The following is a 27,381-nucleotide window of genomic DNA, read 5'->3' as shown; positions in this document are numbered from 1 at the left end:
CAGTCCGTCCACAGTGCACGCAAATCCCACCGGAGCGAAAATTTTCCGATGCGGTCCACTCCAGTCAGTATCAATCAAATTGATTAGGCTGGTAGTGGATTCATTCATGGACCAGACTCAACACCACCTTCAGTTACTACCTATTATTGTCAACTCACTGCAATCAATCAAATGCTGAGTGCTCCAGTCAAGCTGCACAGCAGGAAAACACATAGCCTGAGTATCGTGCGCTTTCTACAGCCCAGCCCGCAATTATTCAGGCATTTGATGCCTTTATGGCAGCACCGGGCATCCTCTCTCCCCCTCCAACACAGGGCACGTGCAATAACACATGAAGAACGGTCGTGCTGGTATTACGACATGTACACTTCCACGTTTCGCAGTAGGTTCGAAGTGTCTGGATGGATATATGTCTTGGGTAATCTTCATAGTTTAAGGTTCTATGCCGAGTAAAATTACCAAGCGCTCAAACCCAGGAGCAGCAGCAGCAGCAGCAGCAGCAAGGACTATCTAAATCTATCATGGACACCAGACACCATACATTGCTCATAATCGTCATTCTTCGGTACATCATTGGCCAATCCCCAGGTCATGCAGCCAAGCACAGCTAGCATCTAGCTCTGCTCAGGCGCTGTTGGCCGATGGGGCAACACCCGACATGGCCCCTGTAACGTTGCCAGGTCGGCTGAGCTGCGGTTCGAGTTCCGGCTCCATTTGCTGTTCTTCATCCGTCCCGTCGGCGTCGAGTTGTGACGTGGTGTCTGCCTTGCCCTGCTCAAGGGAGCCAGTCTCCTGACCCAGCCCTATGATGTCGACCCACCTCCAGGATTGAATGCCTGTGGGCTCGCTCCGGCTCAGGATTTTCTCGTCGTCGAGAACTCCGTCGTCCGCAACGCGGTCATCGTGGGCGTCACGCACCCCAGGTTTGTCCACAAGTTCGCCATCAACCAGGTCCGCAAAAGATGTACGGGATACAGGGACACTGTTGGCACGAAGCATCTGCAGGGCAGCCCGCAAGTTCAGGCGCAGAGACTGCTCCGGGTCCTTGACGCCAAACATTTTACCAGTCAGCCAGGGGAACAAAACACCAAAGTCACTCTGGTTCAGGTGGGCGCTTTGTTCGACGTAAAACACACTGGGCTCGGGGAGCTGCAGACCGCTCGGTCTGCCAAAGGCCGAAGCCACGACGCACGAGGCTGTTGGGTCGGGCGATAGGACGCGGGCAGTGGCGTGCAGATGTTTCGTCCACTTGAAGAAGCTCTCCGATTCTACAGCCAGTAAGGCCTTGCCGCCGGGCGCCGTGGGGACATCTGCATATGCCGGGAGAGGCAGGTTCCACAGGGGCCGAGACGACTCGGCAAGCAGAGGGAAGCACCACATGTCTTGCAGGATGGTGGGGTTCTTCTCCGTGATGGCCTGCCTCAGACGCGAGCCTCGTGCTGGCCTGAAAAGAGGCTCAGCCATGGCGGCCACAGCAGGTTCATCGGCGTAGTAGGTGCTCTTGATGAACTGCACGACGGTTGCTGCTCCGAAGCTGTGCCCAGCCCATATGATGCTGCCTGGTTCCTGGACCGCGAGCTTGCCTCGGTACTGAGCCAAGGCATTTTGTGGCGTAGACAGGTTGAGGTTGGCAAAATCGGGCTGCTCGTCGAGCCGAAGGATGGCGTCATGAAGTAGGCCGAGCTCCCAGAGCCTGATCCTCAGTTGAGCGTTGCGAGCAGCCCAGATCTCGGGGCTTTCTGTGTGCGGGATGCGGACGTAGGGCACCACGCTACCCCGATTCCGTCTGAGAAACGCATTTTGGCGGGCAGGGTCGCGGATGAAGGACACGACAGAGCTACCGTCTCGGTGCTCGGGGCAGATCACGACCACGCCGTGGCTGGCCATGGAGCCGGCAAAGTAGGAGTAGGCATTGCGAAACCCCGCCAAGCCGTGAGAGAAAACCATGGTCGGCCATCGCTTGCTGGGGGTGTCGGGCTCGAGGAGGGCGGCGTTCTTGTGGACGGGGAGGGTGGCGTAGTGCAGATGGCGCGGCAGAAATCTGTACGCAGAGGCAACAGGCCAAGTCAGTCGGCGCACGCCAAAGCGTCTCCCGTTGAGGAGATGGGCAGAGGGCAGAGGGCAGAGAGCTTACGAGACGACCTCGGCCAGTAAGGGTGCGAGGCCCATAAAGGTGGTATATGCGGTGATGTGCTGGCGCTGGGGAGCGGGAAGCCAATTGATCTTTCCGCCATTGGAATCCGGGCCAGCCGGGTAGAAGATACGGAACTGGATCGTGTGGATGGCGGCGGCACCTTCTGGAGCCGGGCTGGGCGATTCGAGGTCGGAGACGGGGATCTCAACATCGATGGTGCCGACTTTGTGAGGTCCGGTATATTGAGGGAAGGCCGGCACCGGGTTCAGTCGAGCCAGGTACGAAGCCAGCCTGCTCGGCTGCTCCTCATCCCTCCGCTGGACCACCATGGCGTCTACTGCGACGAGTCGGATCCGTCTGGTATCGTATCGCCCGGCTTGGTGGCACGGCAACGTGGGTGACAGGCCAGGGAGCCGGTTCTGGTTCGTAGTGATCGCGAAATCGACCTGAAGAGGGATCGTCGGTCGCCGACTGTTCGCCAGAGAGTGTGTGTCGCGCGCGCGCGTGCGTGTGCCCAGTTTGACTGGTCAAGTTTCAGGAACGCTTCGAAATTGTTGAGAATCAATAGGGAAAGGGGAGGCAAGAGCTTGGATGGTTCGCGTTGCGTGTTAAATTGGGTTTATTATTCTCGTTAGGGGGGGGGGGGGGTTTGTGCTTCTTGGTCTATCGATGGAGTTTTCTGTTCTTTTCTGTTCTTCAATTCAAAGTTTGCTCTTCTCGTCTCGGAGACGGAGGCAGCCGAGGATGAAAAGAACATTGAACAGGCCCAGACTGGAATTTTGTGTCCCTGAGCTGAGGGACCGGGATGCTACAAGAGTCCGGCGTCACCGCAAAACTGGGGACTCGGTCTGTGACAGGACCCGCCTCGAATCGCTTAGGCTGAGTTTTCCTGCCAATTCTGTGCTACTGGCCACCAATCACGTACCGTGGCGTCATAGGGAATTGCCGGGTCTCGTGTCCAGACTCTCGATCTGGAGCCCGCGCAAACGTCATCACGGAGTAGAACTCGGTAGCGCCATTGCAATGGACGAACGATCACCTATCGTTGTGGAGAGATCAGCCGAGAGACATGGCAGATGGACAGATCGATGCACTCCCTAGTTAGTTAGCCCTACCTACCCAACATCATCACATTGTGCATCACAGGTCTCTCTCTGTCTGTTCCTGCGTACCTGGGACAGGTACGCCTGCATCATGGGGATATCTCGTGACTCTATTTCAACGCATCTACGTACAATACTTTTGGCCACCACAAAGACGGCCATCCTCCTTTCAACATTCTACGTATGCATGCACCAGCTCGAGTGGCCGCCGTTATGCCCCTGTTGTAAACAGATCCATCTTCTCCAAATAGTCAGTCACCTTTGCCTCGGTGATGCTACAGAGAACCACTGAAACCCAACATCGGGCTCTGTTCAGGCGTGGATGGCCTGTTGCACATGGGGATACACCTGGACCATCCTGTCGTACAGATCCGGGTGGTCTCGCATCAGGACCTGCGGGTCCCACGCTGCAGCCACAAAGATCGTGTCGATGCCCGAGCTCAGGGGCGTTGTGAAGATATTGCAGATTTGCAGCCCGATGAGGAACGCGAAAGCCAGGATGACCGGCGTGAAACTGCCCTGGTTGTTGTACGCGGGCTTTGTGAACTCCAGGTACAGGTACGCCATGAAAGCACAGGCATAGGCGACAAAAGTCGCACCCATGCTGAGGACGGGCCCAATCAGGCACTCGTTGACGAGGGCATCAATGCCACGGTCCTTGATCATCCTAGATAGAGAAAAGGTACCAGCAGTCAGTCCAGGCCTAGTCCGAGGGCTCGGCGGGTGTGCGTCTTGTCACAGAATGGATGGAGGGGGGGTGATGGGGAAACCGGGGATAGCGAGGAGGGAAAAGAGAGAAGGGAAAAGGGAAAAGGGAAAAGGGAAAAGAGGTAACGTACTTCCAGGTGTCCTTGGCAGCCGCAAAGTAGGACTTTCCGTACAGCGCAATGTGCGAGAAGGCATATCGATTGACGAACTCGACCGCCCACTGCAGGATACTGATGAGACAACCCAAGACGCAGTACAGGATGGAGGAAACAATGTTGCCATCCCCAGCAGCTTCCCTCTGAGCCATCGAGCACAGCTGGCGGAGGAAGTTGATGATGGCCACAATCAGGCTGCCCAGGCTGATGCTCCCAAAACTGTAGGTCAAGGAGCGTCGAAGGGCGCCGCGGGTGACGCCCCTGGGATAATTCTTGGAGCAGAAATACCACGAGCCGTAAACGCCCGAGATTGTGGTGTGAATCGTGTTCTTGAGCCATTCCGAGATCCAATATCCAGTGAAGGTGATGAAGACGACCAGACCAATCACCTTGGCGCTACTGCAGCCGCCTGCGGTCGTGCTGCACGCCGGGTTATTGCCGGGTTCATACTTGGCATATACAGCAACCAGCGTCACCGAGAACCAAGCCCCGAATGCAGTTGCCAGCAGACCGCCGAGGGCACTGACCATGTAGACATGTCCATGCTGCTTGGCGACGTCAATGGCGGTCTGGAGCATTAACACGCTGAATGGGATCCGGGGAATCCAGCTTATGAAAGCTATGACAAGGAACAGCGAGAAGATCAGGAAGACGATGCCCCCAGAGTAGTACTTGCGGTAGAGCATGTAGATGGCGCTGGCCAGCCCAAAGACAATGTTGAGAATTCCAGTGATCCAGATGAACTGCTTGGTAAAGGCCCGAGCCAGCCACATGTAGACGTAGCTGAAGACGAGGGCGATGCAGAGGCAAAAGACGAAGAGGATGATGGTGTTGGTCGAAAGACCAAAGTCGTTTTTGCCATCATAGATGCCATTGCCGTTGTTCTTCTTGGTCGAGGCTGTCTCTCGTCAGCTCGGGATACCAGCGCAGCGGACAACGGGATACCTACAGTAGCCCGAGATAGATATTCCGGACACGGCGACAAAGCCGGCAACAAAGATCAAGAACTGAGCACCGTCCGTGTCAGGGGGGGTCGAGGAGTCGAGAACGTGGGCTTAGAGGGAAAGGAGGTGAACATCAACATACCAAAATGCCCGCCCACAAGTCATTCCATTTGGGCCGCTCCACACGGAAGGCCTGGTCGAAAGACTGTTTCTCGTTGGAGTCGTAGCCGTAGGCACCACCATCATGCTGGGCCTGAGCAGGCGCTGGGGGTGTCGGTCCTTGCTGGCCGTTCTGATAATAGTTTGGCTGGCCGTATGAGGGCGGAGGCTGGTAATTCTGGTAGTACTGCTGCTGCCCGCCGCCGTATGGCTGTTGGGGCGGTTGCTGGGAGTAGTAGCCCCCGTTCTGGCCATAAGGCCCGCCGCCTTGCGAGTTCATGGCCGAGATCGACTCGAGAGGTGGCAGGTAGACCCGTCTAAGAGCCGGGCGCGACGATATCACAATTCAGCCTCGACAACCAGTGCGAGCCTCGTGTAGATGTATCTTCTTCCAAGAGAAAGAAGGTCCGCAGGGGCGTCGAGAAGGTTTGTCTGTGGAACAAGGACCCAAAGGTGAGCCAAACAAACCACACAAGGGCCCCAAAAACAAGGTGCATGAGATCATCGGTTTGGTAGGCCGTCTAGCTAATAAGTGACGACCACACCTGGCCCCATCACAAGCAAATGAGGAACGGGGCGCTAGTGCCATCTATTAGCACATGCATGCGCGACCTGGCGAGCTGAATTTCCAGCTCCCATTCGGCCTGGCATGTCTTGGCTGTTACATGTCCTCTGGTTGTGGGCAGGCGAAGGTCTCGGCACTTCCTCCCACTGCCGTTTATCCGTCCACTGGTTCTATTTCGCTCCTTAGACATCAAATGTACTCACCTGTGTCTGGTTACGAGCAAGCATGCGAGGAGCAGGCCAGCCTCGAGGACACGCCCTCGCCCACGCATACGGAGTACATGCCTTCATTGTTGAGTAGGGAGACAGCCATTTTGATGGAATGGTGTAGGTACCTAGGTATGTGTGTCGCAAGTTTAGGTTAGGTAGCTTGGTGTGCCGGGTACCGATTGAGTGCAGGGATCCATTCATTGATCTCTCTGCCGAAATTGATTGGGTTGACATCAAGGACGTGGACTACGGAGTATTTGTTCTAGTACAAGTACAGTACAAGTACATGTACTAGTCAATTGAGTTCCGCTAATCGCCAAGGCGGGCCCACTGGAGTGTCCGAAAATCAGAGGAAGAAAGGAAAAGGAAAAGAAAAAAGAAAAAACGAAACAGTACCTACGAAGTACCTAGGTAGGTAGTGGCGAATGGCGTCCATACCTCTTACAGACTTGATTTTTTTTTTTTTCTTATCACCTTATCGTCAAGTCCATCGTCAAGTCCCCTCACTACAACACATTTTGCACACCAACACACTTTAGTGCTTTGCTCTATATTACAGCAGCTGCGTTTCCACAAACAAGGCTTTATTCCGACTGAACGCGCCAAACAGCTCTCTGTTCCGTGGCCAACATATCATCTGCAACCATGGCGGCGGTGTCCTCTTTATCGCCGTCGGGGCCAACCCCTCCTGGGGGGGTATCACCCGCTCCCAACCCCACCTCCGCCTCCTCCACGCCAGTCACTGCTCCGACGACGGGCAAGCCCATACACTGTCTTGTGATCGATACTGGTCCCCTGATCAAGAACGATCCACCTGTCTCTACTCTCCTCGCTCAGGCTGATGAGCTGTACACCATCCCCTCTGTCATCTCGGAAGTGCGCGACCAGGCCACCCGTACACGGCTCGAGACGACCCTCCTCCCCTTTCTCAAACTACGCAGCCCCAAATCAGATTCAGTCAAGTTTGTCACCGACTTTGCTCGAAGGACTGGTGACCTCGAGGTTCTGAGTCGAGCTGATATTCATGTGGTTGCCCTGACCTATGAGCTCGAGTGCGAGAGGAACGGCGGTGACTGGAGACTGAAGAACACCCCCACCCAGAAGAGCGTCAACGGCAAGCCACCGGGCAGGCCTGATGGGGAGAAGCAAGACTATGCCATACAAGCTTTGGATAGCGATCCCGTAGCCGAAGAGGGAACGCAAGAATTGCGAGACTTGCCAAACTCCGAAAACGCTGCGCCGCCGGTCCATGATGAATCGGGGTCGACTACGCTACCCAAGATTGATGACGGGATTACGAAACAACTGGCGGGTGTCACTCTAGAGTCACAACCGGCAGAGGAGGAGGAGCAGGGGAAGAAGGAGGAGGTCCATGCCCACGACACTCAGGAGAGCGAATCTGGCTCTGACGACGACAGCGACGGTTGGGTTACACCATCGAACTTCAAGCGCCATCAGGAGCAGCAGGGACCCAGCGCCGCCGGTTCGCAACCCGCGCAGAAGTTCCTCAAAGCAGCCATGTTGACCTCGGACTTCGCCATGCAAAACGTAGCGCTGAGGATCAACCTGAATTGCTGTTCTCCGTCCCTTTCACGCATCACACAAGTCAAGACCTGGGTTTTGAGGTGCCACGGCTGCTACAAGGTGACCCGGCAGATGGACAAGCAATTCTGCCCCTCATGTGGCCAGGCTACCCTGACCCGCGTCAGTTGCTCGACCGACGCACAAGGCAACTTCAAGCTGCACCTCAAACGGAACTTCCAGTGGTCCCACAGAGGAAACGTCTACAGCGTACCCAAGCCGACCCATGGGAGTGCCAACGGCAAGAACACAAATGTACGTGGTGGTGGCCAGAACGGTTGGGGTCGTGACCTTATCCTGGCAGAAGACCAGAAAGAGTATGTCAAAAAGCAAGAAGAGGATCGAAGGACACGGTATCGGGATCTCATGGATGAAGATTATCTGCCAGGCATCCTTACTGGCGAGCGTCGGAGCGCCAATGGCCGAATTAAGGTGGGTGCGGGTAGGAACGTGAACGCTCGCAAAAAGCGTTGATCAGTAGTGAAGTGAGCTCGTGTGGACGATGTGTCCTCCAAGCAGGCTACCTAGGTACATAGCATGAAAAACGAGGGGGCTAGGTTGGCACGGGGAGCCATCATGATGCATGAAAACCTTAAAGATTCTATTGCCCTTGTTGTGAGCTTTCTGCGTGCATGTACACATGGCCATCTTTCTAAATCGACAGCCATCGCCGCTCACTGATGAACCCAAGGCGGGTGCTCGACTCGAGGTATAACAAACAGACTTCCTGAACTCCAAAACGCTCAACCCGTGGAAACAGAGAGAGGGAAGCACCAAAGCGGCTGGCCAGAGACGTCAATCGCTGAAGCGAAGACTTCCTTGGCTCTGCCCCAACCTCGTGTGAAATAAACCCTTCGCCGGACTTCTGAGGCCCATGGCATCATCCGTTGTAGAGACCGTTCCCCGTGACCCGTTCTTTATCGTGATATATCATCGCGCCAAGCCCACCGCGCACACCAAGACATTGCTGGCACGAGCTCAGCAGAATGTCGACGATCGCAGAATTCGGCAATTAGGTGCCCAGGGCCTTGAGGTCCTCTGCGCCGCAAATGTCAGCTCTTGCTACTGTCTTCAGTGTAGGGAAGGTCCACCAACTCTTCTCGGTCAGAAGGAGACCGAATCTCTTCTTCAGCGTGACCCTGTGCCGAGACCACTTGTCGTCGGGCGAGAACCGGGCAGGATGCGCAGACTTGGTCACCTTGCCCTCGAGCGTCTTCTTGAGGGTGTAGGTCCGCTTCCCGGACTCGTCGAGGTTGATCATGAGATGCATTGTGGCGGTGTTTGCGTCCGTTGGCGACGAGAGCGGTGCAGAGAAGGTACCTAGGTAGGCAGGGAAGCTGGATTGTAGGTGGATGTGTCAAGGTCTGATCCAAGAATCTCGAGATAAATTTTCTGGGAGACAGACATTGGGGTCCACTTATTGGTGGGGTCTTCTTATTTGCACGCGACACCTGTAAATTCAGGGACTACGAAGTACAAGTACCACAAGCATTCCAAGCCTAAAAGCATACCTAGGTAACCCCGCTGAGGAGGTGTGTACTTGTACCTGCCACTAACAGCCACCCCCGGGATTCTGAACGTGAATTCCGATATCACACCCGGGAGCGAAAGCATCCATGAGAGCAAAATGTAAAGAAAGATGGAAAACGCTTTACGGAAAAGCGGAATACTTCTGAGGGGGCACCTTTAGTCTTGAGACGCACAGCACTGTCGTCGAAAGCCTCGGGTGTCTTGTTGTTTGGTTGGCAGGCAGTGGAGGCTAGTCTGCGATACCCAAAGGTCAAGCCGTCAAACATGAAGCATTTACACAGAGAGAATAAACCAGTAAATCAGAGAGTGAATTAAGTATTGGTCCTTGATGCCCATCCATTCATTGTCTGCGCCCCCTTCGTCGACGCCTCCAAAGCAAGGCAGGTAGTTGTGCACACACACATTCTGGTTAGACCCTTCCTTCCAGACAGCTGGCAGCCGAAGGAGCAAATCCATCGATTGATCAGACCTTCCTCCTCCTCCTGAATTTCTCCGGCCGACAACGTCCACAAATACCAATAATCGATCGGGGATCCAGATCACTGCAATCTATCCCTGGATCGTATTGTCTCGGACGCCGTCTTCATTTGGTCTGTATCCCCCTCACCAGACGACGCTGGGTCCGCAGTCTGGCCCCCTCGACTCTGTGCGGTCTTTCAACCGCGGCGCCTCTCTGGCGGAGCTACGCTACTCCATAGAGCCTTCTGCCACGAAAGGCAACTGTATTGGCAGTGCGTACGATGGATAGTTCTGAGGCTTCCAACCTTCAACATCACACTTTTGAAGTTCCCGAAAGGCGGGCGGCGCCGGGCGTTGTAATCGCTCGGGTCGAAAACCTCATTGCTTCGTTACTAGATGATCTCATCGAAGGCCAGGAACTCTATCCTCCGGTCCCAGTGTCAATCAAGCTTGGCGCAACATCATCGAGCCATCTAAGGTCCACAGAAGCCGCGCAGCCGGGACAACCAACAACTACCAGCTCCGTGTCATTCCCTGGAAAGAGTCATCAGCAATCCAGAAAGATCGGTAAGTATGTGCGGCTTGGGTCTGAATATTCCTGCTCTGGAACATGGAGTACTTACCAAGGTCAATGCAATATAGCGAGGCTTCTCAAGATTCTACAACTATCCCATGCTGCACTCGTTACTGGAACCATCGTCACCAAAAGGTTAGACGCAGGCGTCGCACACAACAGCCGTTCAATGTGCTGAGTCAAGGCAGAAACATTTACTACCAGGATGAGGGGCTCTTCCTCGAGCAGCGAGTGGTTGATACTCTGGTCGACCAGCTTGCTTGCTCATTGGGGCTGGGCCGAGACGCACTATGCATAGTATGCCTGTAGCATCGACGCGAGGGTTCGCTTGAAAGCTGGCTGACTAGTTGCAAGGTCGCAGCATCCAAAGGCTTAGTAGTGGGCCACCTGGACTTGATCATGAAAGACCACTCGGTCTTATCCTGCTCGAGTACGCAGGGCACGGTGAGTTATGGGCTGATCACCCGAGAGACACATACAGAAAGGCTAACAGCGAGCTCAAGGGAAGCCTCATCCCTCCGCCTGAAGCGATACGTCAAATGTCAGTAACTCCGCCGAATTGGGTCTTGATAGTCGAGAAGGAGGTAAGGAGACAGCACCAGCACCCGTCAGGCGATTGATTACCGACGCGGCCAGGCAACCTTTCGGAGTCTTGCAGCATCTAGGTACTGGAAGAAATCACTTGCTGGACCCGGGATCGTGATTACGGTAAGTTTGACAGATACGTCGGAAGCAACTCGAGCCTGATGCCGACTACAGGGGAAGGGATACCCAGATCTTGCCACTCGGCAGCTCGCCTTCTTGCTGCATTCATTTGTTCAGCCTGTTCCATTCTATGTCTTGGTCGACTTTGACCCACACGGGGTCGACATCTTCCGTGTGCTAAAGAAGGGGAGCAGCAATTTGTCCCACGAGCAGAATATAAGCATCCCGAGCCTACGATGGCTTGGAATCAGGTGCGAGCAACTAACATATCCGAGCTTTTCAACAAACATAGGCACCGGGCAAGCTTCGCAGGACAAGGTCATTGCTAGAACCTTTCGCACTTCGGGCGAGATGAAGCCCCTCACCTTGACTGATCGACAGACAGCCGCCAGGCTTCTAACAGGCCTTCAACGGGAACCAATGAGGCAATGGGAACAGGACACCTACCTCAAAGAGCTACAGCTGATGCAAATGCTGGGGTATAAAGCCGAGATACAGGCGGTTGACAAGCATGGCGATCTGACAGACTGGTTGGATGAGGAACTCCTGAAATGGGAATCACAAGTTGGTCCTGTATGTATGTGAGCTGGCTGAGGATATGATCGTCTAGATCACTCGCGAGTTGTTGACAGATGCCATAGGCTTTGCTATGACCGCTGCAAGGAGTATGTGCTCAACCGTTGCAGATTTGACAAGGGGCGATGTTGATACTGACGATTCGAAGAATAACCAGTACACTGTATGGTTGGAAGTCGGTGGGAATTTAGTTGATGATTTATGGCTCTGCATTGGGCGAAAGTTGCCACATCTCCGCAAAAAAAAAAAAAGTGCACACAGTACACGCACGGTCCGGTATAGATTATCCACTAAAATTTTCGAGAAAGACTATGCCGCATAATATGACAACAGTCTCACCTTCAACAAGCCACCATCTCACCTCTCGTCAGGACGAGCGACCGCCAGATGTCACCAAAGTTGAGTGAAGACGAGATCGATGATCTCATCTACTTCTCCCGTGCCGGAGAAGAGGATGAACTCGCCAAATTACTGTCAAGCCTGGCGCAACGCGAAAAGGTCTCGGAAGCAGAGATTTTGATGGCCGCCAAAGACGAAGGACAGTCGAGCTGCCTTCACATGGCTACGGGGAACGGAAATCTAGGTATGTATGGCCATATTTAGATCGGCTGTCTTACCCTTGGACGAATTCCCCCTCCGATGTAGTCTTGCGGCAAGGGGCGAGCGCTTCCGAGTTCAGTGGCTAACCAGTGCACAGCTATCGTCAAATCTACCCTGACTTGTTTTGACGGCCGGCCGGAGGCTGAGAAGAAGCTATTCATTGATGCTCCAAATGAGTACGGCAATACTGGTCTACATTGGGCAGCCATGAACGGCCATCTCGACGTAGTAAAACTGCTCATTGAGCAGGGTGCGTCGCCGGCTCTTGCCAATGACAAGAATTACATTCCACTAGATCTGGCAAGCTTCAACGACAAGGTCGAAGTCGTGGATTACTTCCTGGCGCAGTCAGGCGGGATAGAGGGCGACAACAGCGACGGGCTGGAGGGCGCGGTAGGGGAGGTGCAGATGGCTGAAGGCGAGTTGGGAGATGGAGACGATGATGGGGATGTCGACAACAAAGCATGAAGCCGGCTTTCTCGTCCGGACAGAACTCTCCTGACATCAGCCCACATTCTCAAGAAATGAGACTGGACCTACCTATGCGACTTTTGCTTTGCTGTTAACCTCCCACTCTCCACCTGAGTGCTACCTGGTCCCGGGACGAGATGTGTTGCAGTCCTTCGGAGCTGCGAAGCAGACGACCTTGAGAACTTGGCCAGTCTGGTGCGCAATGGCGTTGTCGATTCTTCGTCAATGCTTTGCAAGCGTCAGCGCTGCTGCCAGCAGGGCAATCGAGGATCCAGGTTGAGGTTGCGAGATATTGAAGATTGCGAGGTTACATCGAAGCATCGAATTGCAGGTAACGCGGGCCCGGGCTCCGAAAAACACCCTGCATGTACTCCGTAGCACCCGGCAGAGGCATCAGCTGCCTACGGTACTGAAAAAGTCGGGCAGAGTGGCCGTGCTTCAGAAAGGCATGGCCCAAGATAGACTTCTGCCTATATTCATTCATTTGCTGCTATCATTCCTCAATGGAGAAAGAAGTGGTTGTCTCGGCATAAAGTACCTACAGGTAGGGATAGTCCCTGTGGGTGTGCGAGCCTGGCATGGAGTGGGAACCGGTCGATCGCGCCTCGTGGCGACAAAGCAAAGAGATGGATGTTGGGCGACTAGTGCCCGCGATGCCGCGATGCCCGCGATGCCCGCGATGCCCGCGATGCCATTCGTGCATGAACACAGCAATGATTTTAATGGGATATCTGAATCGATTGGCACATCAGCTCTGCTCTCGGGAGCCCCCCATCCGGCCCCCCACGCTGCCGAGCGTCAGGGATAAGAGGATGAAGCGGGAGATTGGATGGGCAGCGTGGGGGCTCGACACACGCATGCACGCACGCACCTCCTTGAGCGCTTGTCTACCTACCTACCTACAAGTAGGTACTCGAGTGCCTGTCGACCGTACCCAAGGTAAGGTAGGTAGGTCAATGCCTCTCTCATGACCTGTGCTCTTTCTTGCCCACGCTCATCCTGGCCGCCGCTTCGGACCCCCCATTCCACGCATTCATGGATCGAGGTGAGTGAAGCGAGACCAGAGATAATCATCCCCTCTACTCGTCTGCTGTCTCGCGAATAATTACGCTGGCCGAGCTCAAATGATGCCTCCGCTGCTCCTTTGCAGTCCTCCATGTACAAAGCCATGAGAGCTACGCCATGATCACAGCCCCGCCACTGCTCATCTGCAAGGCTGAAGACCTCTGGACCACTTCAGCTGTCGAGGCGGTTGGGCTCACTCCTCAAGCAGCATGGCTTCATCATATCAGCAACCTACACAGATCCAGGCTGGCAGGTCTGCCTATAAGCGGGCGAGCAGAAAGAATGCCGCGCGCAAATTCCATTGCGAGTATCCCGGCTGCGACAAGATCTATTCGCGAGCCGAGCACCTCCAACGACACCAGCTAAACCACTCCCCCAAACAGATATATGAGTGCGAGGTCGAGTCTTGCGGCCAGAAGTTTGTTCGGCATGACCTTCTCGCGCGACATAGGAATCGCCACTCCAGCTCCTACACTCCGCGCAATAGGGTGCCAAGCTTCAACATCTCGACAGTCGCAGAATCACTGGCCGTCAATCGGGCCGCGTCGCCGCCTCTCGGGCTTGGCCGGGGTCGCGAGTCGCTTCTGCGCCCTACGCCGAATATGCCGCATGATGCTGCTGTGCTGCTCACCTCTGATGCTGGTGGCAGCCCTGCCCTGTCTTCGATCCCCCCCGGCCCGGCTCCGGAGCCGCCTTGGTCGTCGCCAATGAGCCACGCCATCATACAGCCGAAGCCTGAGTACTACTCTCGAGACACCCATCTTCTTCAGCAACCACCTCCGGTGATGCCCTTTACCAATGTCCACTTCCCTCCAGATGCCGCTGTGGCTCTGGCACGGGATAACTTTGCCATGTGGCTCTTCGATCCCCAGCCTAGCTACGAGTTCAGCGTCGCCCATCTCCCGTTCTTGGAAGGCGGCCTCGAGTCTCCCTTCAACAGCAATATACACCACGACTATGAGTCCCTGACGAGCCGATCTCAGCTCGAGACCCCTCCGCGATTGGTCGACACCGACGAGCTCCTTACTGAGTTCCGGCGACAAGAAGTTTTGCACTTTTTCCAAGCTTTCCGCGCCAAGCAGCCCAAATGTGAACCGCTGATTACCAACCTCGTTCAGGACGGTGGGGGCGACATGCCCATGCTCGACCTTGAGATGATGCGAGATTGCTTGCGCGAGTTCTGGGAGAGAGTGTCTCATCGACTACCAGTCATCCACCAGCCGACCTTCTCTTGTAACCGATGCCCAATTCTCCTACTTCTCGTCATGGTGGCCCTGGGGGCTACCTCCCTTCGAAGTCGGGATCGCAGCGGCAAACTGTCCGACTATGGTGCTTTCGCAGATGTCATCATCACCGGCGCTCGTTGGGAGATCTTGACAGTCGAGGAAGCGTCTCCGCCGGTGGCGCTGTGGGTTGCCCAAGCTCTCCTGCTTCTGGAGTTCTACGAGAAGCTGTATTCTTCCAGGAAGCTCCATGAGCGCTCTCATATATATCACTCAGCTACACTCACCCTTTTGCGGCGTGGGAGCCCCTTGATCGGGCGCTCCGGGAGCGAATCACCGCCGGGTGAGTTTGCCTCGGGCCTCGTTGGCGATCCGAGCGCGGCCGGACTCGACTCTCGCACGTGGTGGGTGCGGTGGGCGGAGACTGAGGCGATGCACAGAGCTGTCTTCGCCGCCTTCTCCCTGGACGTCATTCACGCCGCCATGTTCGGGCATGCTTCTGACATGGCTCCCCACGAGATACGGCTCCCTCTTCCCTGTGACGACAATTTGTGGACCGCATCCAAGCCAGAAGATGTCAGGCAACTGGATGCTAACCTTCGCATGTATGGTGTCAAGCCTGTCTCCTTCCTTGACGGCCTCAAAAGAGCTTTGCACGGCAAGGAAGTCAAGACACATAGCTTCGGAAGGATGATAATAATGTCCGGGCTCTTGAGCGTCGGGTGGCACTTTTCCCATCGAGAGACTCACCTCAAGTGGCTGGACCTCACCACCCCGTCCAACGAAACCAGGGACAATTGGCGCAAAGTCTTGTTGAAAGCATTCGACGACTGGAAGGGCAGCTATGACGCCGCACAGGGAATGCTGGAGTCATCTGCCGCCTCAGCGGGCCAGCGTGGTGGCTCAAACGGGCCAATAGAGGTTGCCGCGGTCCTCTACCATCTCGCCCATCTTAGTCTACACGTCGACATCGTCGATGCTCAGGTCTATTCAGGGGCGAGGAGGCTTTTGGGCCGGAAGGTATCCAGTCGAGACTATACAAACGTCGTGTCGCGAATGCAGGGGTGGGCGGCCTTGTCTTCAACTAGACATGCCGTTCTTCACGCGTTCAAACTTCTCTACGGTGTGCTCGTAGATCCTCGCAAGACCGATAGACGCCGGCACACGTCGAGCACCGGGGCGAACACCCTTCCGTCAACCGAAGCTCGAATCTACTCTTGCTACAACGAACAGGATCCACACAGGCCTTGGATCTTGTATTACGCTGCTTTGAGCATCTGGTCGTTTGTCCGGGCACTCAGTGCCACTGTCCCGTACCAACAAACGCAGCCACAGAGCTCTCTCCCGGGCGTGGACCGGCCCAACAGTTATCGAAGAGTCGTCAACTATCTTGCGAATGTTGCTACCATGAGCGAACTGAGTGAACCTGTGGCTATCAACCTTGCAGACGGCTTGCCGGAGCTGCTCGACTACCTCCAGGTCATTTTTTCCGAATCTCAGTTCGAACTTTTGAAAGAAGCGCACAATCGCCTCAAAGTGTGTAGGGAGATGCTGGTCCACGGAGGATGAACGAACAAGCTCTGTTGGTCTTGTGATTTCCACCATCTGTCTCATCTGTCCCACCTATCCAAAAGGGTCGTGGTGAGGGGGAAGATGCAATGGACAGCAAGTCTTATCGTCTTTGCTGGGCCCTCGTGCCAGCTCTACGCATGGCTCCTCCGATCTTCGATTAATGGGTAGAGCTATCTACCTCTCGGGGGAGACTGAAGCAGCACAGCTTATACAGTTATGAGGCCAAGTCACAACTTAGATCGGGCCAAAAAGAAAAACAAGAGCCCAAAATATATTCACGTATAAACCACGTCTACAAGACGGCATATCACGAATGTTGGTCATAGATACATTTCTGTGGCATTGTCAATTCAAATCAATTTCTTGATGGCTGTAGTGGAACTTTGATCTCCTCACGACAGTAACTGGAGCACACTATGGCGCATGGACTCTCTCGTTTCATCCGAGCACGACTGCAGATCCCGAAAACCTGGAGAAGCTGTAGCGGCAGTCAAAGCCACCCCAGCGGTAGGATTCCTGAAACCAGTGGGGTTTCAGTTCGCCAGAAATCCGAGAATCAATCTGTTGAGCAAGACCGGATGATGCGGATTGTGTTGTCAACCGAACCTGGTAGACAAGAAGATGAGATGGCATTGCATGAATATCATCAGATGAAAAACCTGGGAGGCGTACCAAGAATGTGAAGTCCGCGCCACGCTGCTCACTGACGAGTGAAACAAACGTGTAGGTAGCATACGCTCCCGCATGATGTCTTTTGTATTTATCCAGAAGCGGAACCAACCATGAGGAAATGCGGTCGGTCTTTGCTTGGAGGTAATGCCTCTCACTTGCAACCCCTTGATGTATATATGCTCTGCCGTAGCCTATTTTCACGGATCGCGGACTCGAGCACGATGTTCAAAGCCGAGCCGGACTCCCAGATGACAAACAATGAACAGTAATGAACCGTTGCGGGACACGTTGCCGTCCGCGCTGGCGTCTACGTCGGGCCTCCCGCAGCTGAGCACTCATCGAGGACCAAGGAAGCATCACCCGAGGGTTGCTTTGTTCGCGCTGCTAAGCGTGGCCCTCTTGTCGTGTGCCGGTGCAGCCCTCACGGTCCTGAGCCTCGCCAGGCCGACTCTCGGTATAGTCGAAGACCTTGCTAGCCGCCTCGCTCTGTTGGTAGCAAGTCTCATTGGCCTCTTCTATACTGTTCTCCACGCCGTCATCGCGCGGCTGCTTCCCCAAACACGCCAGCAAAACAGGCGCAGGGAACACAAGCACGGTATACTGCTCTTTGCAACAATATCGTTAAGGCTCGGCCTCGTCTCTTCGCTCATGGCCGTGATCTTCACTTCAATACAGGCGGGAAGGACGAGAATAGCCAATCTAAGCAGCATACTCTACCTGGCGCTCAGCGCAGGAACATTGTATTTGCCCCCTCCGCCTGGCTGGAAGCTAGACAGAATGCTGACAAGGAGCTTCTAGTACCGCATTCTGTGTGCTCGTTTATTGTCTCGAGACATCCCCCACGCCATTCAATGCCGGATCTGTCCCGCGCAGGTCCTCCAATCTTCAACACACCCCGAAAGACACGGAGAGAGGGGCCTCGGAGACCTCCGCCGCCACACCGCGACCGTCGTCTCTGGCTAATCCACCAGACATGCCCAACGACGAAGCCAATCACAGTAAACACCTCCTCTTCCATTGGAAGAGCACCGATGTTCTCGAGATCAGCGACCAGAGGGCAACCACCACGACAAATTCAAGCCCCCCAGCCGGGCACAGGCTCCTCGGTCCGAGCGGGCTCCCAGCAAACCCAACGCCCATGTCTCGGTCCCAGCTCATGGCGCCCCCACAAAAGTCGCTCCAACCCCAGGAAGGCCAGGGGCCCGTTCATGCGAGGCCGGTGCCCATCCGCAGGAAGCCAGTGCCAACCGCACAACCTCGTAGTGACAACAATGCTCGCAACTCTGTGCCTGAGGGATTTGAGCCCGGAGAGAAAAGGAGCACGATGGCTACGCAGAGGAATGGGGGTGCTACCGATTCCTCTCACCGGACAGATACCACACCCATGCATGCTTCGACAGCCATCGAAGAGTGGATCAAGAACACCGCCAGTATGAGAAGGACATATCCAGAAAGTCCGATATCCGAGCGAGAGGAAGATTTCAAGTCACCCAAACTTCCGTCAGACGTCGGAGACCAGACTGCGACTAGCAGCGTTGGGAGCTGGGAGACTGCGAGCTCTTTCGCAGCACCAAAAGTCTGGCCATTCCTCGGCTCGCCCGAGCCACTTGCCCCCCAACATCTACGCACAGCCAGAGCAAGGCAGCTCGAGCGGATCCTTTTGATGGAGCAGATCTTGTCATCCAGGGAGATGAGGCGTCTCATGATCAGAGAGAGTCGATCGCTACGGGCAACAAGACGGCGGAGGGTACCGAAAGAGAAGCCGAGGAGGTCAGTGAGGAGGTGTTCCGGGTCCCAGAGGTCCCTTGTAAGCGGCGAGGCGAGGGTGATCTGGCCAGTGAGGGATGAGAACCTGCTTTCCGTCGAAGGAGTTCACAGCCACAGAGTCCATCGGCCAATCTCGCCCATGGCCGTGCTTGTGGCAAGGCGGCAAGGATAAGCTCGCGCCAAATCACATTCGCCCTCTACATAATAGCATAATGTACCAGAAACCTCCCCGCGTGCCACTGCCATCAATACCCTGAGAGCTCTTTCAGTCGAGCGTCAATCCAAGCGCCGTAGCCTCTTAACATGCCGATGTTTCCCCCTTGCGTGCAGTACTCTCTTAGCGCGGAGTATCTTTCTTCTACATAGACGGACTCGACTTCCTTCCTCTCCTGGGGCTTGGAAGCCTCTCCGACAACAGCATAGGATAGTTTACGCAGACAAACTGGGCAAAGAAACGGAGGCTGTCTCAGGTCCTCCGCAATGCTTGTTGTCCCTCCCATCACACAAGCATAGTAAACACAATGCCCCATGGCTAGGCAATGGGCTAACTCATGGGAGACCGTTCTCGACACACGAGACTGCCATAGGCCTACAAAAGACTGCTTGCCGTGCGGGATCAGCACAGACTTTGCGGCCCGGATTGCCACAGCCAAGGGTGGCGGGTTCTCCATGTCCTCGTCGCTCACTGTGAGCAGTCTCGTCGGGTTGGCCCCTCCACTTCCGCAGAGACCATCGACATATCCCCGGCAATGCGAAGCTGGCCACATGTGCGAAACATCAATTCCGCTGTAGCGATCAAGGCAGGGGTGATATCTGAATGATGTGACTATAGATACGCGGCTGCCGCCGTAAGCGCGGCCGCAGCAGAAATCGTCGTCCTCGTCCTCAAAGAGGTCATGGTGGACAAGCAGTACGACTGCGTAGGCGTCTTGCGGGAGGCCGTCGATGACGGCATCAAGTATATCGTCTAGATTCAGCTGACGGTATGCAACTTGGTCCAGCGATGTTCGCGCACGGACACGGAAGCAGGAGCCAGCAGTCGTGGCGATACCAACGTGGCGGCTTCGGTTCGTTACCGATCCTTCTGTCCAGGATACCCAGCGGAATAAGTTGGCTACTTTGACCTCGAGGCCGTGGTAGAAGGCAGCGAGGTACTTTTGAAGCTCCCAGGCTGTCGGTGTCGACAGGTCTGCGGGAACGGTCGGATTCAAATCATCGGCAGGGACGACAGGTTGGCTCCATTGCTCCATGACGCCGGCTTCGGAGGTAACTACAGGCGGCTCTATCACGTAGAGGGTCTTTCGATCTCCCGTAATCCGGTTGCGGCTCTTGAACATGGAAAACGACCTGAAGCTCTGCGGCTCGGAGGCGGGGTCGAGGGCAAGTTCATCTCCGGGGAGTGCCAGAGGCGCCGGAAAGGTGTTGGAAGATGGCGCTTCGCTAGCCGACTGGCCTTTCAGCAACCGACCGGAGCCATTAATGGCAGCAAGCCTCTTCTGAGCCGGAATGCAATGGAAGTCGCACTCAAGTGCATAAGGGGACGGACCAGTGTAAGCCGCCACATGCGGACAGTCGGACATGGTGGAGCAAGGGCTCTAAACAGCGCGCGAAGTGGCATGACAGAAGAGGGACAGAAGAGGAGTACCGGTTTTATAGTTGTCAAGAAAGAGAATTAAATTAATAATGTATGTCTCGTCTTGGATCTGTGAAGATTGAGGCGGTGGATTCGAGCGTCGTGATAGGTGCGTTCCGCTCTGTTGCCTAGAGTGAAGACTCGGCGGGCGCCGGCGGCGCGGCAAGGATGTGGGGCAACGGTCGGGTAAGGGTCTGCCAAGTTTCACAACCTGTCACTCTTGGGGCCGGCCTGGAAGTATTTGTTGATTGGAACCAGAAGCGGAGTTCATATCGAACCTGGATAGTGGTACCCGACATGTACCTAAGTAGTGGTCCATTGCCTCACTAAGCTCGCTCTCACTCCTCTCCCCTCCCCTCTACAATCCCCGTGCCTACTTGTATGCAAGGCACCAGCAAGACCCGTCTCAACGGGAGAGAAAAACAGAACAACAGCAGACCATGGGCCGTCTCAGGCTCCGACCGGCCCAGCCAGACGACCTCGCTGCTCTATGCGACGTCTACTTCTCGGCCTTTTCGGATAACCTGGTGCAGCAAATGGTCTTCCCCGCCACGTCTCCTGAAGCGCGCAATTTCTGGCACAGCGGACTGTCAACCGATATGCAAGATCCGAACTCGCGCCTTATTGTTGTGGTTGAGGAGGCGGTCGGTCCCCAGGGTCGCGCAACGGAGCAGATTATTGCCTTCGCCAAGTGGATGAGACCGATGCAGCTCGGCGAGACCTATGCACCAGGGCCAGCGCTCGAGGACTGGCCAAGGGATGGCGACCCGGAATTCGGGGCCCAGTTCTTTGGGTCGCTTGCGATGCAGCACGAGGAGATCATGAAGAAGCGGCCGCATTGGTACCTCGAGTGCATCGCCACAAGTAAAGAGCACCAGGGCAGAGGGGCTGGCGGGATGCTGGTGAGATGGGGAGTGGAGAGGGCTGATCGAGACGGGGTAGAGAGCTATCTTGACAGCACCGCAGAGGGAAGGGGTCTGTACGTCAAGCATGGGTTTCGAGAGATCAAGAGGCTGTGGTGGCTGGGTGGAAGCTACTCGCAGTGTTTCATGATACGGGACAAGTAGCAAAGAAGAAGAAGTCGGACCCTCTCGACGAGGCATTCATTACCATTCATCAACTACAGATACTCAGGGACCAGGTCAACATCAGCACAGGTCTCTAAAGTCATATGACCAAAACCATTAACCCTGAAGAAAAGTTGAACACCCGGGAAGGGACCGTCAAGAGAGCCATGCCACCACTGACAGACTAATATTGCGTCAGCACCAAAGAATACTTCATGCGCTCGGGCAGGGGCATCCTTTCACTCACCATACCAGCCGCCGAAGCTCGATGGCGTTGTGCCACTGCCAGCATTTGTCCACTGCAGCCCTGTGCCGTTGATCCAAAACGCGCTCTGCTCCGTTGCCGCGCCGCCAGCGTTGATTCGGACAGGCTGCCAGGCAGCATAGAAATTGACAGAGAGTGCCGGTAGCATTGACCACGGGATGCCCTGAGAGCCAAGGTCAAAAACGAGACCGGAGAGGGCCTGGCCGTCCCCGTCGCTAATAAGGCCAGTGGCGTTGAGGAAGCCCGGGATGGCGTGCGAGCGGTTGCTTGTGAACATCGCGTCATTCATACCGGCTCCCGTGTGGTGGGCGTAGAGCCAGAGGCCATCGTAGTCGGCCTTGCTCTCTTGTCCGGCCTTTAGCTGCGTGCGCAGGTTGAATTCCCGCGACGTGTTGAGAGCTTGCGGGCTGGCAGCCCAAACTATGGCCGTCCATGCCGCGGCAGTGAACAAGGAGGCACGCATCTCGGGTCGAGTTTCGACCAGCCTGGATTGAACCTGTGCTACTTGTGGTTCGGAGTGAACGGGTAGGCGTGGCTTGCTGGTAGCAGAGTGAGCAATGGTGATGACGGTGGTTGGTCTCGAGTCTCGAGGAGGGCATCGAAGGGGACCCTTAAATACAGGATCGGCCTCGGAGAAGGGGCCGATTTCATCTTGATAATTGTCGCTGCAATGGTCTCTGGTCCTTGTGATGGCCCCGGACGGCCAAATTCATAATGTTACGTCACGCCACGCCTTGAATTGCTGGATTCGGCCAAGGTATGCATTGCGGGCATGTCAAACTGTCGGATGTCTTGCATCAGGGCGAGCCGAATGTCGATCTGGGACGTCATTACATCGTGGTGATCAAGACAAAAAGCCCAAGCGGGAGGTGCAGAGCCTTTGCGCAGCGTTGGGCTAGTGAGCTCGTATTCGCCAAAGACGACAGTGCAGACTGATCGGCGAGTTTAAGCTTCCGCATCACCCCGGTCTGACCGGGAATAGCGGCAATGGGGTCGTATTCTTGGAGACCCCGCATCTCACACTGGGGAGAGTCTTGATGATAGCCCGTACAAGAACAAGATCTCGGCTCCAAATGCCGGACAGGCCGCCCACTACAGGCCCTCAGGGTGGTATCAGGTGCTTTACCACAATAGTAGCGACATGCTTTATCTCGTATTCACAGTCATCTCTCAATATCACCTCGCGGGTATCGAGCGAAGATCAGCGCCATTTGAGTCGTCCTAGGCGGCGTATGAGAAGTACAAGCAAAAAGAAGCAATGAAAGAGAAAAGGAAGAAGAAAAGGGGGGAGAAAAGCAATGAGCGATGTGGATTTCTCGACACGGTCACGCACTTACCAGCTGGCCCGCCGGCTGGCAATAAAAGTTGCCCATATGACAGAGGGTTGACTGATCTTGTGCGCGCCCGTGACCACAGCACATGGCGGCCGCACCAGGCCTGTCTATCCCGCGTCTCCCAGCATGATGATGCTATGCTATCAGATGCTCAGTCCTGCTGTTGATGGGATGCTTTCCGTCCTGGACGCATAAAATGAGGGGAGCGTCTTCGCGTCTTCGCGATCGCGATGGCCTCCGTTTCTCGTCAGCAACCAATTTTGTCCCTCACAGGCGAGACGCCGGAGCTGCATCCCGCCAATACTATTCGAAAAGCGTTGACCCTGGAGGTCTTTTTCTTGGAGTGGCAGCAACTTCTCATGGCGCAGAAGCGACCACGCGGCAAGCGCCAGAAATCCCCTGCTCAACCCGAGCGCCCACGCCGTGAGAGGCCGCCGCACGACCAGAGCGGCACAGCCAGCGAAGGGTTTGAGGCTTTCTGTCGTCGGTTCATCGAGCCACGCTTGCGTGAGCATGTCGAGAGGCAAGCAGAGGGCGATATTAAGCAGTCAGTCCGGCCCACGAGCAGTCGAGAAAGCTCTACGTCAGGGGAAGCCTCGAAACAATTGATCAAATTAGTCCTGGGCTTGGCCCAACTGATCGTGCATCGGTACATCGCCAAGAGAACAGCAACGGAGAACACGGCCGAGGAGACACAAGACTCGTTCTCTGGAATCAGCACCCAATGGTCCGAGGCGCCTTTATCGGGGAGAGATGGGTCGCCGTTGTCAGCCAGAGACGACCAGCTCGTGGCCTCGCTTGACCGCGTCTTGGACCAGCTTCAGGCGACTGAGGACCTGCTAGTCAGAACAATGTACAGTCCCGCGAGTCACGAGAATTGCCAGATACGCCGCAGCATTCTCGTCCATGCCAACAGCCTACAGGCAGCCATAGGAAGAGCAGCCGCCCAAGTGCGAGGTCTCCGAGGACGGCTCAAGAGTGGCGACCAAGGCGGCAACCAATGCGATCGAGCCTCGGAAGGTGCGAGAAGGCAGTATGGAGAGAGCGCCAGCTACTACTGGCCTTCGGGTGGGTGAGAGCCGAAGCGGAGGACTGCCTCAAGGGAAGGGCGGGGTTTGGGCTCGGTGCCAGGGAGGCGGCGAGCTCACCATGACCCGAACTATCCCTGCGTGCAGGGGAGTATTCACATCTAGGTAGTCTTAGGAATGCTGTTGGGTCAAGGAAAGTGCTTGCGCGCTGTGCGTAGGGATTATCGTGACTTCTAAGTTTCGGTTCGCCTGCCTTCCAGTTCCTCCAAAAATGACCCATGCTCCGTTGAGATGCATCTTCCATGCATGTGTTTGGTCAGTGCGCTGTCCTGTCGGCTGGGGATAGCCTCCGCCAGAGATGCCAGGACTTGATGTGAGCGCGAAGCAGACACAGCAGACAAGCAACGGCGCGCGTGGCCCACTGCGGATGCAGCTTGTCAGCAATCTTGGAAGGGAACCAAGCGGCTCGACGCATGGAGCTGACTCTCTTCCTATCTGGATGCCGCCACTCATGGCCACGGTCGGGGCCAGACCTCGACACCCGCATCCCAGCGCTGCCCAACAATGCAGGGAAATCGATACAATACACTGGAACATACGGACATGACTATCCTTTCAGCCTGTTGATGCTACCTCGTTTGGCGCACTTCCCACCTCTGCCGCAGCATGTTCGCCCTCACGCTCCGGGTCGCACATGGGAGCTGCATTAGCCTTGTAACCTCATCTGCTTGGCCCAATAATCCGCGTGGACAGGGCTCTATTATTAACAGCTTAGCCTATCTGAAGCAGCGCCTTCGGCTCCCTTCTTGGCCTTGACTTCGGGGGGGGGGTCTGCCCGCCGGATGGCCATCACCCCCTTCCATACCCTGCTTGATTCGGACGGGTGTGCCTCGTCCGCAATAGGGCCATAATGGAAGACCACCCTGCTTCAAAAAGGCTGCGAGCCCGTGGCTGCTTCGCCAGCGGTTCACTCAACTCGCCCAATAACTCATCATTCTGTGAATTCCACTCACGCGGAGACTGACTCATGCAAAGGGTGCAAAGATCGTCTGAACCGTCGAGGCATGGTCAGCTTTACCGCATCGGCTCGAGCAGCTATCTTAGCCAGCGTGCTCTTGCCGAGACATATTCTGGCCGTTCCACAGTCTTCATCACCCGCGCTCGTTCCTAGAATCTGGAATGGGAAGAAGTACGGCTGCAAATGCTATATCGGAGACTCGTGCTGGCCGGCTGAGCCTGCCTGGACTCATCTGAACAAGACGCTAGATGGGAATCTGGCTGTCGACATCCCACCAGGCGCACCCTGCCATGACGAATTCAATGGGCCCCTGGGAACCGTCAAGACGTACGACGCTGCGAAGTGTGCCGAAGTGACCAGTAATTTTGCCAGCGAAGACTGGACTGTTTCGCTCCCTGCCGCGGCGCTCTGGACGTTTTTTACGAACGAGACCTGCCGACCGACGCTCAACCGCAAAGATGTATGCACTCTCGGCTACTACCCCATCTATGTCATCATGGCAAAGACAACCTCGCACATCAAAGCTGGTATCGACTTTGCCCGCGCCAACAATCTACGTCTGATTGTGCGCAATACAGGCCATGATTTTCTGGGAAGAAGCACGGGCTTTGGTTCGCTCGTCATCAACACGCACAGCTTCAAGGACTATACTTTCCACAAATCCTACCGTGGACCGGGCAACTACAGCGGGCCTTGTGTGGAAGTTGGCGCGGGTGTCCAGGGGCGCGAGTTCCTCAGGGTCGGACATGAGAGGACGCCACCGGTGGTCGTGGTCACTGGAGAATGTCCAGTAAGTGGCCGAAGGGCTTTGCTCGGTTTCTGTGGGCCTGACTGAGAATGGAACAGACAGTTGGAATTGCTGGAGGGCTTGTCGGTGGCGGCGGCCACGGCCCGTGGACGACTTTGAAGGGATTCGGTAAGCATGGATTAGTTTCGCCGCCTTGGACAGGCGATCTATTGCTAACAAAGCTAAGCTTCGGACAATGCTCTAGAGTTCCACGCCATCACTGCCGATGGCGTGGTCAGGAAGGCTAACGCAGAGGAGAACCCGGATCTATATTGGGCTCTCAAGGGTGGAGGCCCAGGAGCTTTTGCAGTTATTCTCAGTGTCACCTATGCGGTCTTTGAGGACGTGCGGTCAGCCGGAGCCATATTGAATATCAACCGGACACACACCACCGACACCCAGCTCTGGTGGAAAGGCGTGACAGCTTTTCACGGCTACGCAAACCATTTTGTCGATTCCGGACTCTATGTGTACTGGGAACTAGCAGAGCTTAGTCTGCATATCCAGCCGTTTGTGGCTATCGGTCAGAGTGCTTCTGATCTGCGGGAGATCCTGAAACCTCTTTTAGATGATCTAGACCGACTGGGCCTCGAGTATTCCTTCTCCATCAAGGAGTTCTCGACCTTCTTTGATCTTTATATCGACATGTTCGAGGACGAGGGAGCCGGTGGGACCGCGATTACTGGGGGCTGGATGTTCTCACACAACGATGTCGCCAAGAACAACGAGGGGATCATTGGATCCTTCCAAAATGCCCTGGCTAATGGAGCGTTCATAGTCGGGCATCTCTGGGATGCCGGCCATTCCCCAACTATCACAGAAAGTGCTATCAATCCCCGGTTCAAGCAGAGCTCCGACTTTGCCATCGTAGCTCTACCTGTAGCCGTCAATGCCAGTCTTGGCGAGAAGGCAGCTGCACAGGAGTTGCTGACATCGAATATCGATCTAGAGCTCCAGAAAGCTGGGCCATGTGGTGCAAACTATGTGAACGAGGTATGTTGAGCGGTGCAGATGTGCAGACTCTGTTGTGCTAACAGCCTCTCCAGGCCGATCCCTTTCAAGATAACTGGCAGGAGCACTTCTGGGGCACCAATTACCCTAAGCTGCTAGAGATTAAGAAGAAATGGGACCCAGATACGCTCTTCTATTACGTGTCGACCCCAGGCACCGAGGACTGGGAGCAGATAGAACACAACACAAGGCTGTGCAAGAAGCTCTGATGTTTCAGTAAAGAGACAGTCCCTATCTCGGAATAGTCAACACAAATACCAGTCAGTTGTAGGTCTGCGCTATCTGGAGATGTTTGTGGTCGCGCTGGTGAAATGATTTCACTCTTCTACTAAGCTTGACCTTGCCCAAGCATTCCGATATCATCTCATTCGACCGCATCCCGGCATCAACAAGCGGACAGACCACTCCCCGTCAGGTTTCTGGCTGATGGGTCATATTAATAATACAGTGGAGCTGCGTCGGTCAT

The 27,381-nt window shown here is 55.3% G+C and overlaps 11 protein-coding genes across 11 annotated transcripts; 6 read left to right on the top strand and 5 right to left on the bottom strand.

The window, feature by feature from the left end:
- Positions 1–624: 624 nt before the first annotated feature.
- On the bottom strand, positions 625–2,463 carry E0L32_001861 (uncharacterized protein; the record flags this gene model as incomplete). Its single annotated transcript, XM_031135987.1, has 2 exons — positions 625–2,041; positions 2,135–2,463. The coding sequence occupies 2 exons, from the start codon at positions 2,461–2,463 to the stop codon at positions 625–627; spliced, it is 1,746 nt and encodes a 581-aa protein (XP_030989997.1).
- Positions 2,464–3,549: 1,086 nt separating this feature from the next.
- On the bottom strand, positions 3,550–5,483 carry E0L32_001860 (uncharacterized protein; the record flags this gene model as incomplete). Its single annotated transcript, XM_031135985.1, has 4 exons — positions 3,550–3,904; positions 4,077–4,998; positions 5,050–5,107; positions 5,187–5,483. 4 exons carry the CDS (start codon positions 5,481–5,483, stop codon positions 3,550–3,552), a joined length of 1,632 nt encoding a protein of 543 aa, XP_030989996.1.
- Positions 5,484–6,622: 1,139 nt separating this feature from the next.
- E0L32_001859 (uncharacterized protein) lies at positions 6,623–8,032 on the top strand (the record flags this gene model as incomplete). Its single annotated transcript, XM_031135984.1, has 1 exon — positions 6,623–8,032. One exon carries the CDS (start codon positions 6,623–6,625, stop codon positions 8,030–8,032), a length of 1,410 nt encoding a protein of 469 aa, XP_030989995.1.
- A 538-nt stretch (positions 8,033–8,570) lies between these two features.
- On the bottom strand, positions 8,571–8,828 carry E0L32_001858 (uncharacterized protein; the record flags this gene model as incomplete). Its single annotated transcript, XM_031135983.1, has 1 exon — positions 8,571–8,828. The coding sequence occupies one exon, from the start codon at positions 8,826–8,828 to the stop codon at positions 8,571–8,573; it is 258 nt and encodes an 85-aa protein (XP_030989994.1).
- A 1,000-nt stretch (positions 8,829–9,828) lies between these two features.
- On the top strand, positions 9,829–12,470 carry E0L32_001857 (uncharacterized protein; the record flags this gene model as incomplete). Its single annotated transcript, XM_031135982.1, has 8 exons — positions 9,829–10,114; positions 10,190–10,256; positions 10,310–10,418; positions 10,469–10,705; positions 10,758–10,829; positions 10,881–11,399; positions 11,736–11,985; positions 12,100–12,470. 8 exons carry the CDS (start codon positions 9,829–9,831, stop codon positions 12,468–12,470), a joined length of 1,911 nt encoding a protein of 636 aa, XP_030989993.1.
- Positions 12,471–13,747: 1,277 nt separating this feature from the next.
- Positions 13,748–16,330, top strand: E0L32_001856 (uncharacterized protein; the record flags this gene model as incomplete). The annotated part of the gene is made up of 1 exon (XM_031135981.1): positions 13,748–16,330. The coding sequence occupies one exon, from the start codon at positions 13,748–13,750 to the stop codon at positions 16,328–16,330; it is 2,583 nt and encodes an 860-aa protein (XP_030989992.1).
- Positions 16,331–17,978: 1,648 nt separating this feature from the next.
- E0L32_001855 (uncharacterized protein) lies at positions 17,979–18,853 on the top strand (the record flags this gene model as incomplete). Its single annotated transcript, XM_031135980.1, has 2 exons — positions 17,979–18,505; positions 18,574–18,853. 2 exons carry the CDS (start codon positions 17,979–17,981, stop codon positions 18,851–18,853), a joined length of 807 nt encoding a protein of 268 aa, XP_030989991.1.
- Positions 18,854–19,017: 164 nt separating this feature from the next.
- On the bottom strand, positions 19,018–20,352 carry E0L32_001854 (uncharacterized protein; the record flags this gene model as incomplete). The annotated part of the gene is made up of 1 exon (XM_031135979.1): positions 19,018–20,352. One exon carries the CDS (start codon positions 20,350–20,352, stop codon positions 19,018–19,020), a length of 1,335 nt encoding a protein of 444 aa, XP_030989990.1.
- A 493-nt stretch (positions 20,353–20,845) lies between these two features.
- Positions 20,846–21,472, top strand: E0L32_001853 (uncharacterized protein; the record flags this gene model as incomplete). Its single annotated transcript, XM_031135978.1, has 1 exon — positions 20,846–21,472. One exon carries the CDS (start codon positions 20,846–20,848, stop codon positions 21,470–21,472), a length of 627 nt encoding a protein of 208 aa, XP_030989989.1.
- Positions 21,473–21,525: 53 nt separating this feature from the next.
- Positions 21,526–22,568, bottom strand: E0L32_001852 (uncharacterized protein; the record flags this gene model as incomplete). The annotated part of the gene is made up of 3 exons (XM_031135977.1): positions 21,526–21,656; positions 21,720–22,402; positions 22,459–22,568. The coding sequence occupies 3 exons, from the start codon at positions 22,566–22,568 to the stop codon at positions 21,526–21,528; spliced, it is 924 nt and encodes a 307-aa protein (XP_030989988.1).
- Positions 22,569–23,301: 733 nt separating this feature from the next.
- On the top strand, positions 23,302–27,124 carry E0L32_001851 (uncharacterized protein; the record flags this gene model as incomplete). Its single annotated transcript, XM_031135976.1, has 5 exons — positions 23,302–24,139; positions 25,135–25,907; positions 25,964–26,033; positions 26,092–26,897; positions 26,951–27,124. 5 exons carry the CDS (start codon positions 23,302–23,304, stop codon positions 27,122–27,124), a joined length of 2,661 nt encoding a protein of 886 aa, XP_030989987.1.
- Between the last annotated feature and the right edge of the window lie 257 nt (positions 27,125–27,381).

Source organism: Thyridium curvatum (genome assembly GCF_004353045.1).
Source record: "Thyridium curvatum strain D216 chromosome Unknown NODE_7_length_750237_cov_83.650653, whole genome shotgun sequence".
NCBI lineage: Eukaryota > Fungi > Ascomycota > Sordariomycetes > Thyridiales > Thyridiaceae > Thyridium > Thyridium curvatum.
The sequence above is the reverse complement of the archived record's forward strand: the minus strand, read 5'-3'. Positions and strand labels throughout refer to the sequence as shown.